Source organism: Pyxicephalus adspersus, chromosome 2, assembly GCF_032062135.1.
Source record: "Pyxicephalus adspersus chromosome 2, UCB_Pads_2.0, whole genome shotgun sequence".
Lineage (NCBI taxonomy): Eukaryota > Metazoa > Chordata > Amphibia > Anura > Pyxicephalidae > Pyxicephalus > Pyxicephalus adspersus.
In genome coordinates, this window is record NC_092859.1 from 102,848,701 (window position 1) to 102,867,425 (window position 18,725).

Consider the following 18,725-nt stretch of genomic DNA (forward strand, 5'->3'; position numbering starts at 1 on the left):
GTTATACAGATCACATTTAATAGTAAACAGTAACTCAGTGTAGTTCAGTAAATCCTTTATCATTTCCCAACAGTAGCATCAGGAAAACTTCCAAAAAAGGGGAAACAGGTCAGCAGTTTTGTATGTTCCAGCTTCTGTTCATTGCCAGTGTATTCAGTTTTTACCTAATGATTCTTCACACAAACGGCTGTTGTGATATACGATGTTATAAGACCTTAGATCTTCTCCATTGGTCTGTTTTGTAAAACTAATAATTATCTATTTTCTATATTACCCCTACAAAGAGTCCTTACACATGTTGATTACCAGTGTAGCAGTGAGTCATGGGCATGACATATGTAGCACCTCTACTAAATTCCAATAACACGGGGGGCTAGTCTAAAATTGACGTCATTAACATCACCCACATACTTGCCTGAATAGAAACCCATATAGGTTTTTCTTTTTTTTTTCTGCATCAGAGCTTTTCTAGCTTTTCTTCTGCTTGAGATCGCCATGAAACCTCACCTTGTCCCAGTATCACAATATATTTTAAGGAATAAGTTATAGCATTTATTGTCAGTTAGAGGCAGAAATGTCCCAGTAGTCGTGATAATGGGAGGATAAAAACTCCAGTGGCTGGTAAGGGTTGTCAAGAGCTGAAGGGGTCTGGTAAACTCAGCAGCACACTTAAAGTAGGAGGGGGCTGGAGGAGTTGAAACTCTGGGAAGTCGAAGGGCACTAAGGAAGGTAAGAGCCACTACAAAGGAAGCCAATTTTGTTCCTTGTTGTAACTCACTCACTAAAGCACAGGCATCTCTCTCCTACGCATGCGGGCAGTTCTGATGGTGGGCAGGCCTCTGTTTCCAGGATTTATCAACTCTGTCCATGCTGCTAGCCAATCAGAAAGTATGATCTTAACCAGCCCTAGCTATTTAGCTTGCTCACAGACTCCATTCTGTGTTCGTGCAACAAGTATTACTAGTGCCAAGCTCCCTAGTTCTGTGAACTAGTTCATGTACACCTGCTGCTTAATCCAGTGTTTCCTGTGTCCAGCTCCTGTGTTAACCACTCGTTGTACAGTCTGTTGGTTCCCAGGCAACTTCCCTGTGCTGTTCCTGTCTGCCTGTGGATATCCCTGCTTCTCCTTTCTCTTTTCAGTTCTGCACTACACATGTTCTGTATTCCATTACCTTATTATTTATTACAAGAAGGTCAATATAAACTTAAAGAAATGCCTTCAGGGGAAATAAACTACACAGAGCAGCCCTGCCAGATCACAAAAGCACAGACTCCACTTCAGATTCAAAAATCAAATAATGGTGCAGAATAATGTCAGATCCAACCTTGCAACTGCACTCCTGCCTTCTCTAATTACCAGATTTCATTGACGTCTTTATTACACGATGATCAATGTAAAATTGTTTATATCAGTTATCGCAAGCTGATAACTGGTGGTGAATCCACTTCAAAGTAATCCCATTAGGAGGGATGAACCACACAGAGCGATCTTCCCAGATCAGAAAGCAGACTCCACTCCCTTACCAAAATCCAGGACTTGGGGAGATCAAAGGAATGAATACAATAGTGTAGTCCAACATCAAATCTTAATACAATAGATAAAAACCAATGTACACAAATAGGATACTCAACCAGCAGCAAGTGACTGTTACTGGTGCTTTGTATTTGTATAGTAAAGGTATTTCATGGTTTTCACAAAGTTTTTAGCACTTTACCAGGGAAATCATTTTTTTTTCTTACCTAATAGCACCTTAACATTAAATTTTGTGGAGTATAGATAGTGTTTGAATTTTTGAGTTATAAGTATTTATAGCATTTAGCGTTGAGCACTTTTGTGACTATATAATTTTATTTTGTATATGATTCATTTGAAAAGCAGCCACTTTTTTTGGAGGTTTTTCAGGTAAATCGGACAGGAGTGCAGAGTTTATTTCTTACTGGCAGGCTAGTTATCAATGTTTTTACCTTAGGTTCACACAAACTGCATGCATTTTTTAATACATACTTAAGATGCATACTTACATACTTTTGTCACAGGAAAACTGGGGAAAAAAGTAAACACACAGAAACCATGTGATAAATATTTAATATTTAGTCTGAAGTTCTGCAAAAAAATAAAAACAAGGCTGGAAAGCATTACTTAAGCATTAGTTACTGCTACTGGATTATTGCACGCTTTTATCAACAAAGGACAATCCCTGATTAAGGCTAGAAACCAATTCAATTCCAAGATAAACAGACATAAGGCAATAGTTGCTGCATTCATTAACAAATACTTTCTATTACTACTGAAATAGATTACACATTTCTGAGCAGCTGGGAAACAAAAGTTAATTCACATACTCAGTGGCTTGTCTAGACTATCTGGTACCTGGGTTGGAATTTTTAAACCTCACCAACATCAAAATAATGATGTATTATATATAATGCTATTTTATCATACCCATCACAAATATAAAATACAGAGGGGCCCAAAAAGCCGTGTTTGACTTCTGCAGTCACATTAGCAGCTTAAAGTGGTCAGAATTGGGACCTAGACTTCTGATTTTACCAAAGAGCATAGATAACCACTATTAAAGTGTGTATACATTTTTGGGCTCCTATGTATATACGGTGTATCATTCTTTATAGCTATAAAACAGGAAGAGGAGTGAGGATGCGCTTTGCATTGCAGCAAAAAATGGGCATGGCTAATGTGTATTTAGCTTTTTTTTTCAGGGCAAGATTAAATTGAATTCTCGAGTCTACTGGGAATTTGTCCTGCACATGCTTGTCACTGTCATCCACAAGTACATATTGCCACAAGAGAAAGTTTTGTATGCAAAATGTCAGGGTAATGGGTACCAGTATTTGCATGACTGTGTCATCTTTGATCTGGCATCTCAGTTCAGGCTACTGTAGATGTTGATTAATGTCTATATGTGTTACACACAATGCTGTCGTAAGCTTGACATACTACTTAGCATGCATGAATTTAACACAAAACATAATTTCCTTGTGGTTGAACATGATGGAATGTATTTTTTCAACCTGACTTGTAACTATATATCTGATACTAGGTCAACTTTAAAATCCTAATTAAAGAACAGACTTTTTGTAAGCCACTGACATTTTACAGCCATCTGTGACCTCATATGATCATTTTTTTTTATCCCTGTGATACCAGAACACGAAATAAAGGGGGCAGTTGTTATCAGAGCAGAAGCAAACATTGAGAATATATTTACAACTACAACAGGAACAAGCATTGCCATGTGGCTCCCAGTAGCTGAAAGCTTGCCAGCCATTCCACCACCCACATCATTGTGCTGGTTCTTTAGGCACGAGCATTTGCACATTTTTGTATTTTAAAGTTTTTTTTATTAAGGATAAACATAAGTAGTGGTGTACAAAAATAACAAGACGACATCAATGGGTAAAGGATGTGCAACAAACCAACACATAGTGCCCCCTCCCCATCCCATGTTGTGGAGGGCCTAACTGATCCTTAGGAGCATGTGATCAACTCTAGTGAGCAGACCTCTTGAGCCATTTCAATTGATTTAGCAAGCGTTCTTAAAACCCCATCCTGTGAAATGGTGGAGGAAGGAGCAGATTGAGGGTCAAGGATAGAGGGTAGATAGGGGTGCCTTCTAAAGCAGAGATGCACTATGCCTATGGGTGGGAAGTAAGTGCGGACATAGAAGTCCTACAATATTCCAATCATGGGTTCCAGTTTTGGTCAAATTTATCCATTATCCAAATCAACTTCGTGAACATGGGGCCTAACAGAAGGGAGTCAGATTTCAAGGCTTTGGACAGGGTAATTTAAGCTGCCAAAAGGAAATAACTGTTCAGTTTCTTAAGAGGTCTGGGCAAAAGCGATTCTGCTAAGTAGGGCGCATTCTGAAGTTTTAGCCAAGTAAGTTTGCTTAACTGAGAAAATGAGATTAAAAACCTGTCCAGAAACTCTATGCAATAGGGCAAGACCACCAAATGTGCTCCATCATCCCCCTTCTTGCGCCTCCTCAAAAACAGAGAGAGGATGACGAATTCTATCTAAAAACGTGTTCAGGAGCCAGGTACCATCACAGGAGAGTTTTTTTAATTCGCTTCTACTAAAGTAGAATTAACAGAGACTTTAGAGAGGGCAAACGCCATCTCAGTTCGCTACTTGTGGTCGCACGTCCTACTACCACCATCTGAAGTGGGCACAATCCCTCCCCCCCCTCGTGAGAAAGAATTTGGACATTTGAGTGGTACTGAAATGCTCACTGAAGCCCCTATTCATTTTCTCTAGGCTGCCATAGGTGAAATTCTACATGTAGCGTTCAGGGATGTGATGAAGTGGTAACCACATCATACCATACCTGAACATAGTCTAATACACATTTAATAAACATTTAAGTGTGAGTAATGAACGTTTTTGATAATATATCAGCCTTACTTATTACTTGTTGTCTAGATGACCCATTCATTGGGAGAAGAAACGAGGGAAACTATCCAACAGGGACAAGTGAATGCACATCACTCATTCTATCCTAACAAAAAAAAAACATCCTTGCTACGATTGGACCTAAAATACAAATTGATACTCTCAATGTGGTGCCAGTGTGCCAACACTGATAAGGTATCACTAGTACCCACCTAGCCCAACTGATCAATGCTGGGAACTGTGGATCCTTATCAGGCCATGCTGGGTGCTGAGTCCATTATATGAAGGTTCTGATGATTGAGGCATAGCCTGGACAGTATAGCACTGTGGTCCATGGTAATGAACCTGAGTGTGTAGCTTAGATGCTTGGGAAATGGGACAGCAAATGAGCAGAAGCCCAGGTGATACCCCTTCATGGATCTGAGGGTTCATCTTAAAAAGAGTATAGAATGCTGGTCTAGAAGAAAATGGCTGCCGAAGCCCTGACTTCATTGGCCATTTTTTTGTCGACTAACAGTCTGCATCTTTTTAATTGACATAAAAAGAAAAAAAAAACCTTGAGTGCCAGGCTCAGAGGCACACCCACTGCCCACCTAGGTATGACACTTCATATACATTTCTTTAACATTTAACATCCATTTGAAAATATTATACCATCAATAATACTTTTAATTCGTAAAGCTACTTTTAACCAATCTTTGATACTTATATTTTTCAATGAAGCCATAAACAGCTAGTGACAGAACTATTCAAGGTGCCATTTTGACCTCCCTGGCATCTAAAGTGGTAAATCTGCACTCTAAAAAACTTTGAAAGTTTATCGTCAACTGTCCTCCATTGGAAATGCTAATACGGTGATTGCAAAACCAGAAAAAGATACAATTCTTGCTTTTATAGGTATAGTGGAAGTGTGGTCCTAAGTGCTAATCTGAGTTCCTAGCTTTTGGACATGTATAACAATGCACAGAGGCAGACTCACCTGGACGGAAGACTTTCCTCCTTAAAGCAAAAAAACAGTCTGACATAACATACAGTAAAAACCGGTCTTTGATTACTATTGCTTATATAGTGATTATATATTTGATGTTGGTTCACTCACCTCCTTGATAAAATGTTGCAGTAAGCAAGAAATTTTAAAACATTCTATCCATTGTCTAGATCTTTGTTTATCATTAAAGAATATCATTATTAAATTTTATTTTTCTACAGGCCATTCCATTAAAGTTCTCTGTACACCATTTTGTGGTCTTTATGTATGACCATGCAAAGAATATGTCAGTATTTTTTGGTTAGTGATACAAGTGATGTAAAAAGGTGTCAAGTCTCAGCTTCTATGATGAACTACTGCAGCCCGATGGTCCTCTTGCTTTATGTCCCTTTCAAGTAAGGGACCTAATAGGGATCTTGATTACTGTGACCACAGTACTGATTCATAAAGGACCTGCTTCTGCACATTTGACAGGTGGAGGCAGGGACTGGTACGAGCCCTGTTCACTACCACCCCTATTCATTCTCTATCGAACTTCCTCTGGGAAATGTAGTGTCTCCCCAGAGATGGTTCCCTGGCATGAGGAAAAGGTAAAATACAAAGCAATCTCGCCGCCATTGTGAACAATATTTTTAAAAAAATAGGCAGTTTTGATGTTTATTATACAAGCTCCTTTAATGATCTTTTAGGATTTAAAAATTATGTATAAAAAGAAGTTACACAGATATAAATATACTGAAACAATATGAAAAGTTTAAAATCAATCATTTTAAAAGGATAAAAGGAATGGATAAGTTCATCACACCCCGTATGTGTCTTTTAAATAATCTAAAACTGCTGATGTACTAGAAAGAACATTAAAAACTCTCTTCTCTTGTTTTGAAGTTATTCTTTCCATCATATAAATAAGATGATGATGAAAACACGCAAAAGGTGTCCCATGTTCCAGTGCTATCTCAATCCAGTCCTGAATACATGTCAGTGGGGTCTCCTCATATCCTGCAAACAAGGCTGGGTTTGCCAGGAGTCCTCTGGCTGCCATAACACCTTGAGTAGAAAATAAGAAGAGTCACAGGGTATAACAGAACACATTCATTTAATACAGTAAGAACTTATAAAAGGTCTTTAAAAAAGAGAGTACATTTAAAAATTAGGTATAGAACGTAAGTACTAAGAAAACTATTTCTAACCTTACAAGTTACGATGTAACAATTTAACAACTTTTTAAACTTGCTATGGTATCTCAGATCTCCTTTATATGCATAGGAATCCCACATTTCAGGCAACGTTTATAAACAAAACTGACCTTTTTTCAGAGCCAGAGTATTATTAGGGTAACCACTTTTCTGTCCAGTTATCAATGTCAGGGTATGCAAACTGAATGAACTCATATGTGCAAGGATTACATTTTTATGTGGTACATGTGTGTCTAAGCATTTATTATCTATGATGTCAAAGGCATGGGGTAGAAGAGGGACCCTTAAGGAGGAGGCAGTTTAATGGGTGGTAATAAGAAATGTATCTGTTCTCTCACTGCCTCTTTAGCTGGAAAGCTCATGTCTGTCCTTCCCCTGTAACCACAGTTGCAAGCTCTCCTTTCAAGCAGTGAGAGGCAAATTTTGAGATAGCAGAGGAACACAGCGAGGTAAAAACTTTATCTGCACTCCCATAAAAACAAAATAACATAAATACAATTATAACAGTTGTGCTTTGTTTTAAAGTTTATAATGGGTGTAGTACCATCTGACATTTTTACAAATCTTTTGTTAATAATCAACATTTCACTATTTTATGGTCATACTGAGGTTAGCAGTAAAGCAGGGCCCACAATGCACAGAACATAGGTTATCTTGACTACTAAAAATAAAAGAGAAAGAAATAAAATATACAAAATCCAGTCACAATTTGAATTACAAAGCAAAACCTCCTCCTAGACAGGTTTATGTTAAAAGAATGGGCATTTCCGCATGCAGCCTGCAACAAGACATTTTTTTACTCAAGATAATATTTCATGCGTTTATGTTCTTGTTGTAAGATTTTTTTAAACTTACCATTAGCTCCAGTAATATGACAAATATTATTTGCTTCTTTTAAACTTTTGATATCTCCATTGGCCACAATGGGTATAGATACACTGTCCTTAATAATTTTAATCATATCAAAATGCACAGGCTGATGTCTTTCCTCAGGAAGTCTCCCATGAACTGAAATCCAGGACACGCCTGCAGCTTCTGCTTTTTTACAAAGGTCTACTGTTTTGGTTATGTCTGCATGAATCCTAAAACAAAATATTCAGTGAATTAAAATGCATTACCATCATGAATACATTTTGCTAAGGTCATGCAATGTCAAACATCTGCCTTTTTATTACTTTGGCAATCAGTATTGTTTTACAGGTCCCCATTTGTGCATGTTTCTATCCATACCTTATTTTGAACACAGTGACAAAAAAATACTGGATCTCTGTGCTTTTCTAAGCAATGCAGGCACATCCTGGAGGGAGAGGCTGGCAGAATACCTACAAATCTTGCTGAAAACCTGCCTTTATACTTCTCTTAAGGGCCCCCACTTCTGATGCAAGCTGTAGGCTAACTCTTGGGAGGAATTTGCAAATGCAAATATTAAAATGCCTCAATTGGTAAAAGGGATGGGCCAGTGACAGGCTAAGGAGAAAAGGGCTAGATAATGCCTTTTAGTCAAGAAAAAAGGTAGGCTATTTCTGACTGGCTGCAGATCCTAATGCAGACTGCAAGAAGCTCATGTGCACTGAAATCAGAATAAGTATTTACATTGGTATTTATGCCGAAAAAGAGACCCCAAAGGAAAAAAAAATATCTTTTTGTACTCTTTGGACAACTCATAATCAAAAACACAAATCAAAAACACAATATTATAATAACACATTTCTATAAAAAGTAATACATAAAACAAAACAAACAAAAAAAGAAAAGAAAACAAACACATATACAATTATAATAAAACACAAAAGATCCATCTTTCATGGATCTTTTCACAAATTTAGGTCTATAAATATTTGGACAGACTATTTTGGACAAACTTTTTTCTAATTTTGGTTCTGTACATTACCACAATTAATTTGAAATGAAATAACTCCGATGCAGTTGAACTGCAGACTTTCAGATTTAATTCAGTGGGTTGAACAAAAAGATTGCATAAAAATGTAAGGAACTAAAGTCTTTTTTATTACACAATCACTTTGTTTGCAATCACAATCACTTACATTTGTCCTCATGTAAGAAAAAAATATGAAGTCATATGAAGAAAACATGAATAAAAGGCATATGCCATAAAAAAATAATAATAATGAAGAATTATATAATTACACAAAAGCTGCAATAGTAAAATAATCATTGTGCAGTAATCCCTACAATTCAATCAGTTATTTGCACTTTTGACTACATGGCCAGAATACCTTGGAATATAATCTTGTTAGGGGGTTCATGTTGACCCGTGTTTTATTCAAATTTAATACTTTAATTTGACAAGAAAAGATTGGATTTGACCTGCTTTCACTGCAGTTCAAAAACACTTTATTAATGCATGCTGATGAACAGATATCTAAATTTGAACTTTCACAAGATCCTAACCATTAAAGCCAAATTAAGTCTTCAGTTTAAATAGGATAAATACATTACCGGTGCATCAAATTAAAAATGAGTCTTTTGAAAAGTCTTTGTTTTCTTTAAATATCAGCCACAACATAAATAACAGAGATCATGACCCTTGCCAAATGCAGAGCTATAGCTCTCAATATTTAGGGTATGTGTCAGAACTGATGTCACACACAAAAAAGACCTCCACATTGCAGAATCTGGAAGCTGATAAGAAGTGTTGGTCGAATATCTCACTATTCGATTTGACAGCTATTTGATCAAATAGGGGGATTTTGTTCAGGTGAACGAATGCCAAATTCGAACACTAATAAAGTCAATTGTGGGAAAATTCGGGTTATTTTTCTGGACTGTGAAGAACTGCAAGAGCAATCCGGGGAGCAGAGCTGACAGCTCCCCTTCCCTGATTGCTCTTGCAGTCCTTTATTAGTTGTATGTGTTCTTGGATAGAGTTTCTCTATCCAAGAACACAGGAGTCCTGTGTTTTTGGATAGAGAAACTCTATCTAGGAATAGGGATAGTGCTCCCCGATTGGCTCAGGAAAGCTTTCCCGAGCCAATCAGAGAGCACTAGAGGTTTTGAATGGGGATACTTGTCCTCATTTAACCTTTAGTGCTGGGGGACAATGAATACGGCCATCAGAGGCTAAATGGGGCAAGTCTCCCCATTCATTCACCTCTAGTGCTTTGTGATTGGCTGGGGAAAGGGAAATCCTGATGACGCTTAAGCTGTCATTAGGGTTTACCTTTCCTCAGCCAATCACGGAGCACTAGAGGTGATGAATGGGGAAACTTGTCCCCATTTAACCTCTAGTGCCCAGGGATCCCACACTGACAGGAGGATTCCCATGGCTGCTCAGCTGATCATCCTGTCATTGTGGGATAACCTGTAAAAAAATAAAAGTTAGTAAAACAAATTACTCACCAACAAGTCACAATTGTTTTAAATTAAATTTATAATTGTTTAGACTTGTTTCAATGTAAATCAAAAGGAGATTGCATAGACATTATACACTCAGATTACTACGGTAAGTGTGGTAAGGATAACACTGAATATATATTAAAAAAGCACCTAATGCTCTATTCAAATGGGCAACAGCCAGCAGTAATTGAACTCACTGCAGTATTTATTCATTCTCTATGGACAACTGCAGGGAGACACTGCATGTAGCATCTTACCTGAGGAAGCAGTCACCGGTGTGACAAAGCAGTATCTGAAGTACAATCTCACTGCCAATCTCAACATTACCTAAAAAAAAGGCTTAGTAGCTTAGGTCTTATGCATGAGTAATTCGTGGTTCTTTGATATTAACATCTAATTTAATATTATTCTTAACCCTACCTGCATAGTCCAAATCAAACAGTAGAAAGAGGTTCTAGTAAAGAGACAGGTGATACAACACGTATAAAGGTTAAAAGAAACAAGTGTAAAAGAAAGCAATGTGTGGCCTGAATTGCTGAATACAGTAGATGTGTTATAAATAAATAGCAAGCAGAAGAGAATGCAAGGCACTGTATACAAAATAAAGAAAGTATGTGAAAAAAAAGACACGTGGCATGGGGAAAAAATACACAAAGTAATTGTTTCAACAGAAAGCAATTTGTAGTAAAGAGGTATGCGGAACTGAATTTAGTGAAGAGTGCTATCTGTAGCGAATGTGCTAAGTACATGCACTGTGTGTAATAACAAAGTATAATACTTTCTATATAACAATTGACCCTAATGCACCATATGTAATACCGGAGCATGATGCACGGCATGCAATAGAGAGACATATAATTCTTAATTAACACTCTGCACACTGCTATTTGCCCTTATATGAAGCCAACGTTTGCAAAAATAGGAATGCTTGGCTTACAGGTATAACAACACATACTCCAGCAGGTCAAGAGTGCCAAAAGCTTGCTCAACTTGATAGACATATAATGCTTATAAAGGATGAAATTACACAGATGATTAGGGGCTGCAGCCTCAGCCCGGGTCTTTGACCTGCACAAAGCTTTCACAAATGTAAAAAGCTTACATATGTACATAAAGGAGGGTCATATGTTAACAGGTAAAATTATCATTTAACCTTCTGCACACTGCTATAGACCTTTTATATGTAGCAAACCTTTGCATAATAAACATGGGTTTGTAGTTTGAATATATTTTAATGCATGTTCAAGTTAAAATAAAATGTATTTCTCCACTAACGATAAAAATATTGGTATGGTTTACAGCAATTCTGGCTCACTGTTGGTAGGGTATTGCAAAAAGAGACAACATTTACTAAACACTTTTTTTTAGCTCTGTGTACACGAAGGAAAATGGCAGAGCTCAAGTCCAAATTCATAATAGCAATGTCACTGCCTTAAATGAGTCACAATGGCTCAGAATTGATATGACTGAGAAACAGCTGGAAAAAAATAGGGTTGACAAAGCACCAGGACCTGATGGATTACATCCACGTGTCCTCAAAGAGCTGAGCTCAGTGATTTCAAAGCCATTATTTCCAATTTTTAGAGACTCTTTAGACACTGGCAAGGTACCTATGGATTGGCGTGTGGCCAATGTGGTTCCTATCTTCAAAAAGGGAGCAAAGTCATTACCAGGTAACTACAGACCCGTTAGTTTAACGTCCATAGCTGGAAAGGTCCTAGAGAGTTTGATAAATAGCCACATTGAGGAGTTTCTGCTAGAAAATAATATTATAAGTGATAGTCAGCATGGCTTCAAGAAAGACAGAAAATGTTAAACAAATTTACTCTCTTTTAATGAGTAAGTAAGTAAACAGGTAGACAGTGGAATATCAGTTAATATAGTGTACTTGGACTTTGCTAAAGCATGTGACACTGTACCCCACAGACGGTTAATATGCAAGTTAGGGTCAATAGGTTTAGGATTTAAAGTACCATTTCTGTGTTTGCAGATGACACCAAACTATGTAATGGAATTAAGTCCATACAGGATGTCTATAATCTACAAGCAGACCTGGGTGTACTGTTTGATTGGGCAGCCAAGTGGCAAATGACATTTAATATAGATAAATGTAAAATTATGTACTTGGGAGCTAACAACATGCATGCTTCATACTGTCTAGGGGGAATACATTTGGGGATCTGGGGGTTCTGGTAGATCATAGACATAATAACAGCATGCAATGCCAAGCTGCAATATCAAAAGCTAGTAAAGTACTTTCTTGTATTAAAACAGAAATAGATGGCAGACATGGAAACATTATCCTGCCCTTGTACAAAGCATTGGTCAGACCTGGAATATGCAGTCCAGTTTTGGGCACCAGTTCACAAAAAGGACATTGTCGAATTGGAGAGAGTGCAGAGAAGGGCAACTAAACTAATAAAAGGAATGGAGGAGCTCAGCTATGAGGAGAGATTAGCTGAACTTAATCTATTCTTCCTTTTGGAAGAGACGTTTAAGGGGGGATATGATCACCCTGTATAACAATATATAAACAGTCCATATAGAGAACTCTCTTCCCCAATATTCACTTTGAGATCATTACAAAGAACAAGAGGGCACTCTCTGCGTCTGGAGAAAAAGAAGTTTAAGCTCCAGATAAGGAAGGGATTCTTCACTGTAAGGTCTGTGAAAATGTGGAATCGGCTCCCTTAGAAAGTAGTTTCAGCAACTACTATAGACTGCTTTAAGGAAAAGCTGGATGTTTTTCTAGAAGCACAGAATATAACAGGGTTATAAGGCTTTAAAGTAAAAATAACAGTGACTGTTGATCCAGGGAACATCTGATTGCCTCATGGAATCAGGAAGGATTTTTTTTCCCCTGTTGAAGCAAAATTTTTTTTTGCCTTCCTCTGGCTCAACTATGTCTTAAAGGGTTTTTTTATATGGGATATGTTAATTTCCCTAGTGGTTGAACTTGATGGACTTATGTCTTTTTTCAACCTAACCTACTATGTAACTTGACTACTACTTAAAAACAAAGCAACAAGGTTCTAAGGAAACACTATTACAGAGAGTGATCAGTCTATTGCCAATTCCTGATGCATTTAGAACCACACAAACAACGTATGAGTGATACAGAATATTGCCAAAGAGAGTGGAAATCAAACAATACCTTATTTTGATTGACACTGAAAAGTTTGGGTTTTCAACTCTGTTTCGTACTTGTCTCACCATATCGCTTACTAAATCAGGCCGGTTAATTAAGCAAGCTCCATAGCCTTCAGACATTGCCCACCTTTAAAAGAAAAATACAATACTGTTGTGCAAATACCAAAACAGAGCACAATATTAAAATCTAAAAACAAAAAAAAAAAGTCATATGATTGGAGCAAATTTGTTATAAATAACCCTACATGATACTTTGTGAGTGACATTAGCCATTATACACAATAATTAAAGATCCACCGATTTTATTTAAATCTGCAATCATATTGAAGAGTTTGACGAAAATATTAAATTGCAATTTACAGCTGTCACCTTAGGTGTTAAAATAAAAAAAATTCTAACAATTCCTTTTATTTCATGCGATTTTCATATGCAGTACACAATCAGATGCACAAATATTTGTATCCTATTTAGAAACCAAAGAAATAGAGTGGACACAAAGCAGATACGGTATGTATATATGTAAGCAAAAAAAAAAAAAAAAAAGCATTAAAGCGGAACTTACTTTTTTCTAGCGTGGGTAAACTTTTGCCATAATTGACAAGTATGAACAGCAACACCTTTTTCTAAATGTCCTGCAGTGATGACAGGTCCAGTAACATGTCACTCATGTATCCTCCAAAGCTGCCCTCTTTACCATGGACCCTTTTTGGACCACCACAATCCTCTTAAGCTACTGATGACATTCTCCTCTGTGTGAAAGCAAGGCTCTACACTGTATGGACAATGTGTTGTGCAGTGTAATTACAAAAAAAAAAAACACCAGGAGCATGCCTCTTCTGCCAAAAACATTCACCTCCAGGTGACTTTTTGTGAGACTTTTTCCTTTTATAACTTTAGCTATGACTGTACCCTTCCTGGTCGTAGATTTCCTCTTACTTTCTGTTGTATTTGGGAAAGAAAGTTAGAGTATATCTTCCCAACAAAGATACATACAGCAGAAAGAGTGTATCTAATCCCACACCACATTATCGGAAAAAAACTGAACAAAACAAAAAAAAAAGCTCAACTTTCAGTTCAATTAAAGCTAAATATATTTTGGATGCATCAGAATATGTGTTTAAAGAATTGGTTATTTTCCTAGGCAAGCTATTACAATAGGCATAGAAAAGCTTACTCTCCTTGGCTTTGCCAAGGATATCCCCATAGAAATGTTGATCCAGAACAGCTGTTGCACCTAGCCAAAAAATACCCAATGACTAAGATTGTGGGAACTAATAAGTAAATGATAAGTAATGATCTTGGGGAGCAAAGTCAAATATTACTTGTTATTGGTCAACATACTTTTAGGATAAAAATGGGTATAAAAAAAGAAAAGAAAAAAAAAAAAAACAAAGACTCACCTCTGAGGACACCCACAATTCAGATCAATGCCCCCAGCAAAAGGGCACACAAGGAGGGCTGCGTCAGCTAAAACCTTTGCTTCTTTAGCTGCAAACTGTACAACAAGTGGTTGGTCTCCTATAGAAAAACATAAATAAAAAAACGTGTTCATTAGAAATGGTGATTAAAAAAAATTAAACCTGACCTTCAAATCCTTTTTTTTTTTTTTTTTTTTTTTTTTTTTTTTTTGAGTTGTGCTAATGTTGTGTCAGGTATTAATGTGCACAGAACTATGTTGAGGGTGCTCCCCATCCAATATGCTTAGACTACACACTTAGGCTGCATACACACATGCAATATTTGTTGTTGGAAAGCACGGTGCATGAACGAGCGCAGTACATACAGCCATTCTGCTCTATGAAAAGGAAAGGGGGGAGAATGACGGAGCACCCGCTGCGCTCTCTCCCCTTCACTTTCGTGACGATTGTTTGCCGTCCATGAATCTGCCAGAACGGACGTTGAGCGCTTTACACACGCCAGATTCATGTCAGATATCTGCCCTGAGGTGATTATCGGACGAGAATCATCTGACGTGTGTACGTAGCCTAAGTGATCAATATTTACCAACACGTACCAAATAAAAAACAAAAACTTTACATTAAGTCTGATGTTTAAATCACTTTATATTTAGGTATTTCATTGGATCACTTGTGTGTTCTAAAGGCACTCCAGACAACAGTTATGACTATACAGGGAAGCTAATGCATCCTCAAGCAAAAAAAGAAGAAAAGACAACAAAAAAACCTGGTCTATCAATATATGATCTGATACATTTTACATATATCATTTTTTGAACAAAAGGGTTTTGTTATTTAAGATATGTGTTCTTAAAATAATCATATAGAAAATAAATAAATTACACAATTCTTTAGACTGTGCATGTTACAAACCAGACACAGGCTTTAGGTCCCCATGGCTAAATAGATGCACTGGTGGCCACTGGAGCTGAAACAAAGGCCCAGCACGGCCCAGCCCAGTACCACAGCAAGGGGGATGGGACAGAAGTGATGACATATGAAGGCTTCCTACTTTAAAAGCGCAATTCTGTACTTCAAAATAATCACATATCAATAAGCTCCATGATACTTCTGAACACACTTTAGAATGTTACCTTGGTTTGTAGTGAATTCACTATCTCTTGCTTTGGCAGATTTAACAAAGTCAGCAGCCACTATCATCGGTGTATAACATAAATCACAATCATACTTTCTAACCAGCGTCCTGAAAGCCAGTCTGCAATGGGAGAGAAAAGTTACCATAATGCATATTTACTATTGAAGAAATCAAACAAAGAATAAAAAAAAACATTAGATTAGATTAGGCCGACTTTAAACTTAGTGTGGTGCCCTGAGGTTTACAAACAATTCATTCAATAAGAAACAGCTTCTAACCTCACTTGTGATTGACATTATAATTTGCTTTTTCCAGCCTATCCAAACTAGTAGTTATGATGCCCCTTATCTCTCCTAAACCCTAATGGTTTCAGAAAATGGGTACAAGGTATTACTCTGGCAATAATGGCCACACTAGCCAGTGTGTTTAGGTCAGTTCTGAACTGAATTTCCAAGCCCCCAAATGGTTGGTGTAATAGCGGATTACATGAGCACCACAGTGGCTTCTGCAGATCTAAAAAAAACTAAGATAGACTTTAACTGTAAGATAGGAAAGTTTAGTTAGGAGAACAAAAACATTATAAAAATACAAACCTAAGTGACTAGGTAACTAAGCAAAATAATCCTATAAATCATTATTTCAAGTATTAGTGCTGCATGTACCTGTTAGAAATATTGAAAAAAAAAGATAGGGTCCCTAAAAGGTAGGATACAAAAAGATCAGTTTTGTACAGCATCAGGTTTACATAAAAATATTAAAGCGGAAGCAAACCCAAAACAATAAAATCACACTTACCCTTCAATCCTGCAGATCAGTCTATCCGTCCGGAGGTTTGTTTCATCGGGTCCCACGTTATCTCGGTATCTGTCTTTGGCCCGGTGCACAGGGAGTGCCGACCGCTGACATCTTCTCCTCTCTTCTTTTGGGTTCTTCTTCCTGGGTCACCCGATCTTCTTGCACTGTCCAGGCAGAAGATCGTGTGACCTAGATTGGAAAAAAACTTGCCAATCTCACTGCGCATGCGTGAGATCGCAAAATTTTCTTTTTACATTGTAGGCCTATAATTCTTAAAATATAACTCACTGAAATATGTCCAATATTTATTAAATAAATACATTTAATATTAAACTTAAAAAAAAAACACAAAAATCTGTTAAAACAAGGGTGCATAAAAATACTGAAACCTGTAAGATAACTGTATAGTAGCTTATATAATATACATATATATAATACAAATACATATATATAAAATGATTACTTTGCATTGAATCCAATACAAAACAATTTGAATTTCCCGCCACGCTCCCTTGCACGCACCAACGTCACCGGGAACTCTAGGAGATTGTCAGCGCACTTGCCGGGGCACAGATTGGAGGAAGAGGATGCGGCCAGAGGATGGGATCCGACAGGCAGGATGCAAGAGGACGCCGGTGGGACCAGGTGAGTCTTTATTTCTTATGTTTTTAGCTAACCCAAGTGTGTCTCGGGGTTACCGCAAATATAAACTCAGCCAATCAGAGAGGCATGGCCAGACTGGTTTGAGCAGATAGAAAGGCAACAGTAGCTTAAAAATCACTCATTACAACTGAGGTATGCAGAAGAGCATCTCTGAAACACACAAAATATTGAAGCAGATGGGCAACAGCAGGAGACCACACTGGGTGGCACTTCTTTAAGATTAAAACCAGTACCTGACGCTTCAATTTGCACAGGCCTACAAAAATTGGAGAGAAGACTGAAAAATTGTTGCTGCAACATTCAGATGGTAGTCTCAGAATGTAGTGCCAACAACATGAAAGCACAGATCAGTTGTGACTTTGGATCACTTCTTAATGGGTCAGGTGGTGGTGGGGGATATTTTCTTGGCACACTTTGGGCCCCCTAGTACCACTTAGGCACAGTGTACCCATCTTCTCATAGCTACTTAAAATACTAAAATGTCACGTCATAAAGCTCAAATCATCTCAAAATGGACATTGACAAGGAGATCACTGTACTGAAACAGCCTCTATGGTCACCAAGTCTCAATCCAATGATTCACCTTAGGGATGTGGTGTTACAGAAGGTTTCACATCATAGATGTGCAGCTGACAAATCTGCAGCAACTGAATGATGCTATCATATCAATATGACCTGAAATCCTTGAGGAATATCTCCAGCACCTGGTTGAATATATGCCACAATGACTTACAGCAGTTCAAAGCCAAAGGTGGATCCCGACCCAGTTCTAGCAATCTGTACCTAATAAATTGACCAGTAAGTGCATTACTCTATAAACTCCCATAGTGCTATGAGATTGTCAAAGGAAGGGCTGTGAAGTCAGAACACTTTTGCTGACTCCCTTGGGCTGAGGACCGGTGTCGTCCTTGCCTGGTGAGTTGTGGGCTACAGATGACAGGGACATGGGATTGAAGGTAAGTGTATTTTTTTTGGCAGTTTTGAGTTTAGTTCTCCTCTTTAATGACAACACACTACATTGATTACAACCACACAGATCCTTACTTGGAATATCGAACCATGGGTGCACAGACTTTCACCACTTTATTCGTATTGAAGAGATCCACGGGATTACAAGGCAGAACATTGTCATCCCCTTGCTGCAGATACATGGGATCCAACAATTATCCTGCAGAGGAAACACAAAGAATTCTTGGCATGTTGGCAAGAATTCAGAAACCATACTAGTCACCTGAATATAGTTCCAGATGTACACAGGACTTTCATACAAGACACAGCATGCTAATACAAAATATGTAAACAATTACTATTCTGTTATGAGCTGATTCATAAAAAATGGATTGATTACTTTATAAATGATCAGTAATGATTGTCCGCTGATTCTTTGCATAGGTTCCCCTATTTCAGCCCCATAGCCAGGTGAGCTCCGGTTTCTTGAGCAGGGAAGACCAGAGATAAGGAGCGATGTGTACAGCTGGGATCGTTCGGAAATTGTCTTTGGTTGGGTTGTGGAATGGGGGACCCCAGTCAGGGCAGAGACTATGACAGACCATGAGACAGGTCTGCTGCGAACCTACTGCAACACACACGTTCTTCTATGTGTGACGTA

General features: G+C 37.8%; 1 protein-coding gene across 1 annotated transcript; it reads right to left on the reverse strand.

The window, feature by feature from the left end:
• Positions 1-6,050: 6,050 nt before the first annotated feature.
• On the reverse strand, positions 6,051-18,724 carry DUS4L (dihydrouridine synthase 4 like). Its single transcript, XM_072401662.1, has 7 exons — positions 18,465-18,724; positions 18,161-18,284; positions 15,657-15,778; positions 14,506-14,623; positions 13,110-13,232; positions 7,454-7,680; positions 6,051-6,449 (listed from the first exon to the last, which is right to left on the reverse strand). The coding sequence occupies exons 2-7, from the start codon at positions 18,265-18,267 to the stop codon at positions 6,202-6,204; spliced, it is 945 nt and encodes a 314-aa protein (XP_072257763.1). The 5' UTR covers positions 18,268-18,284; positions 18,465-18,724; the 3' UTR covers positions 6,051-6,201.
• Between the last annotated feature and the right edge of the window lies 1 nt (position 18,725).

Excerpts from the sequence above, each read along its gene's own strand:
- DUS4L (XM_072401662.1), bottom strand. The coding sequence starts at position 18,267 with ATGTATCTGCAGCAAGGGGATGACAATGTTCTGCCTTGTAATCCCGTG. Across the intron at positions 15,779-18,160 it reads CCCATGGTTCGATATTCCAA|ACTGGCTTTCAGGACGCTGG; the intron begins GTAAGGATCTGT and ends CTCCCATTGCAG. Across the intron at positions 14,624-15,656 it reads TGAATTCACTACAAACCAAG|GAGACCAACCACTTGTTGTA; the intron begins GTAACATTCTAA and ends GTTTTTCTATAG.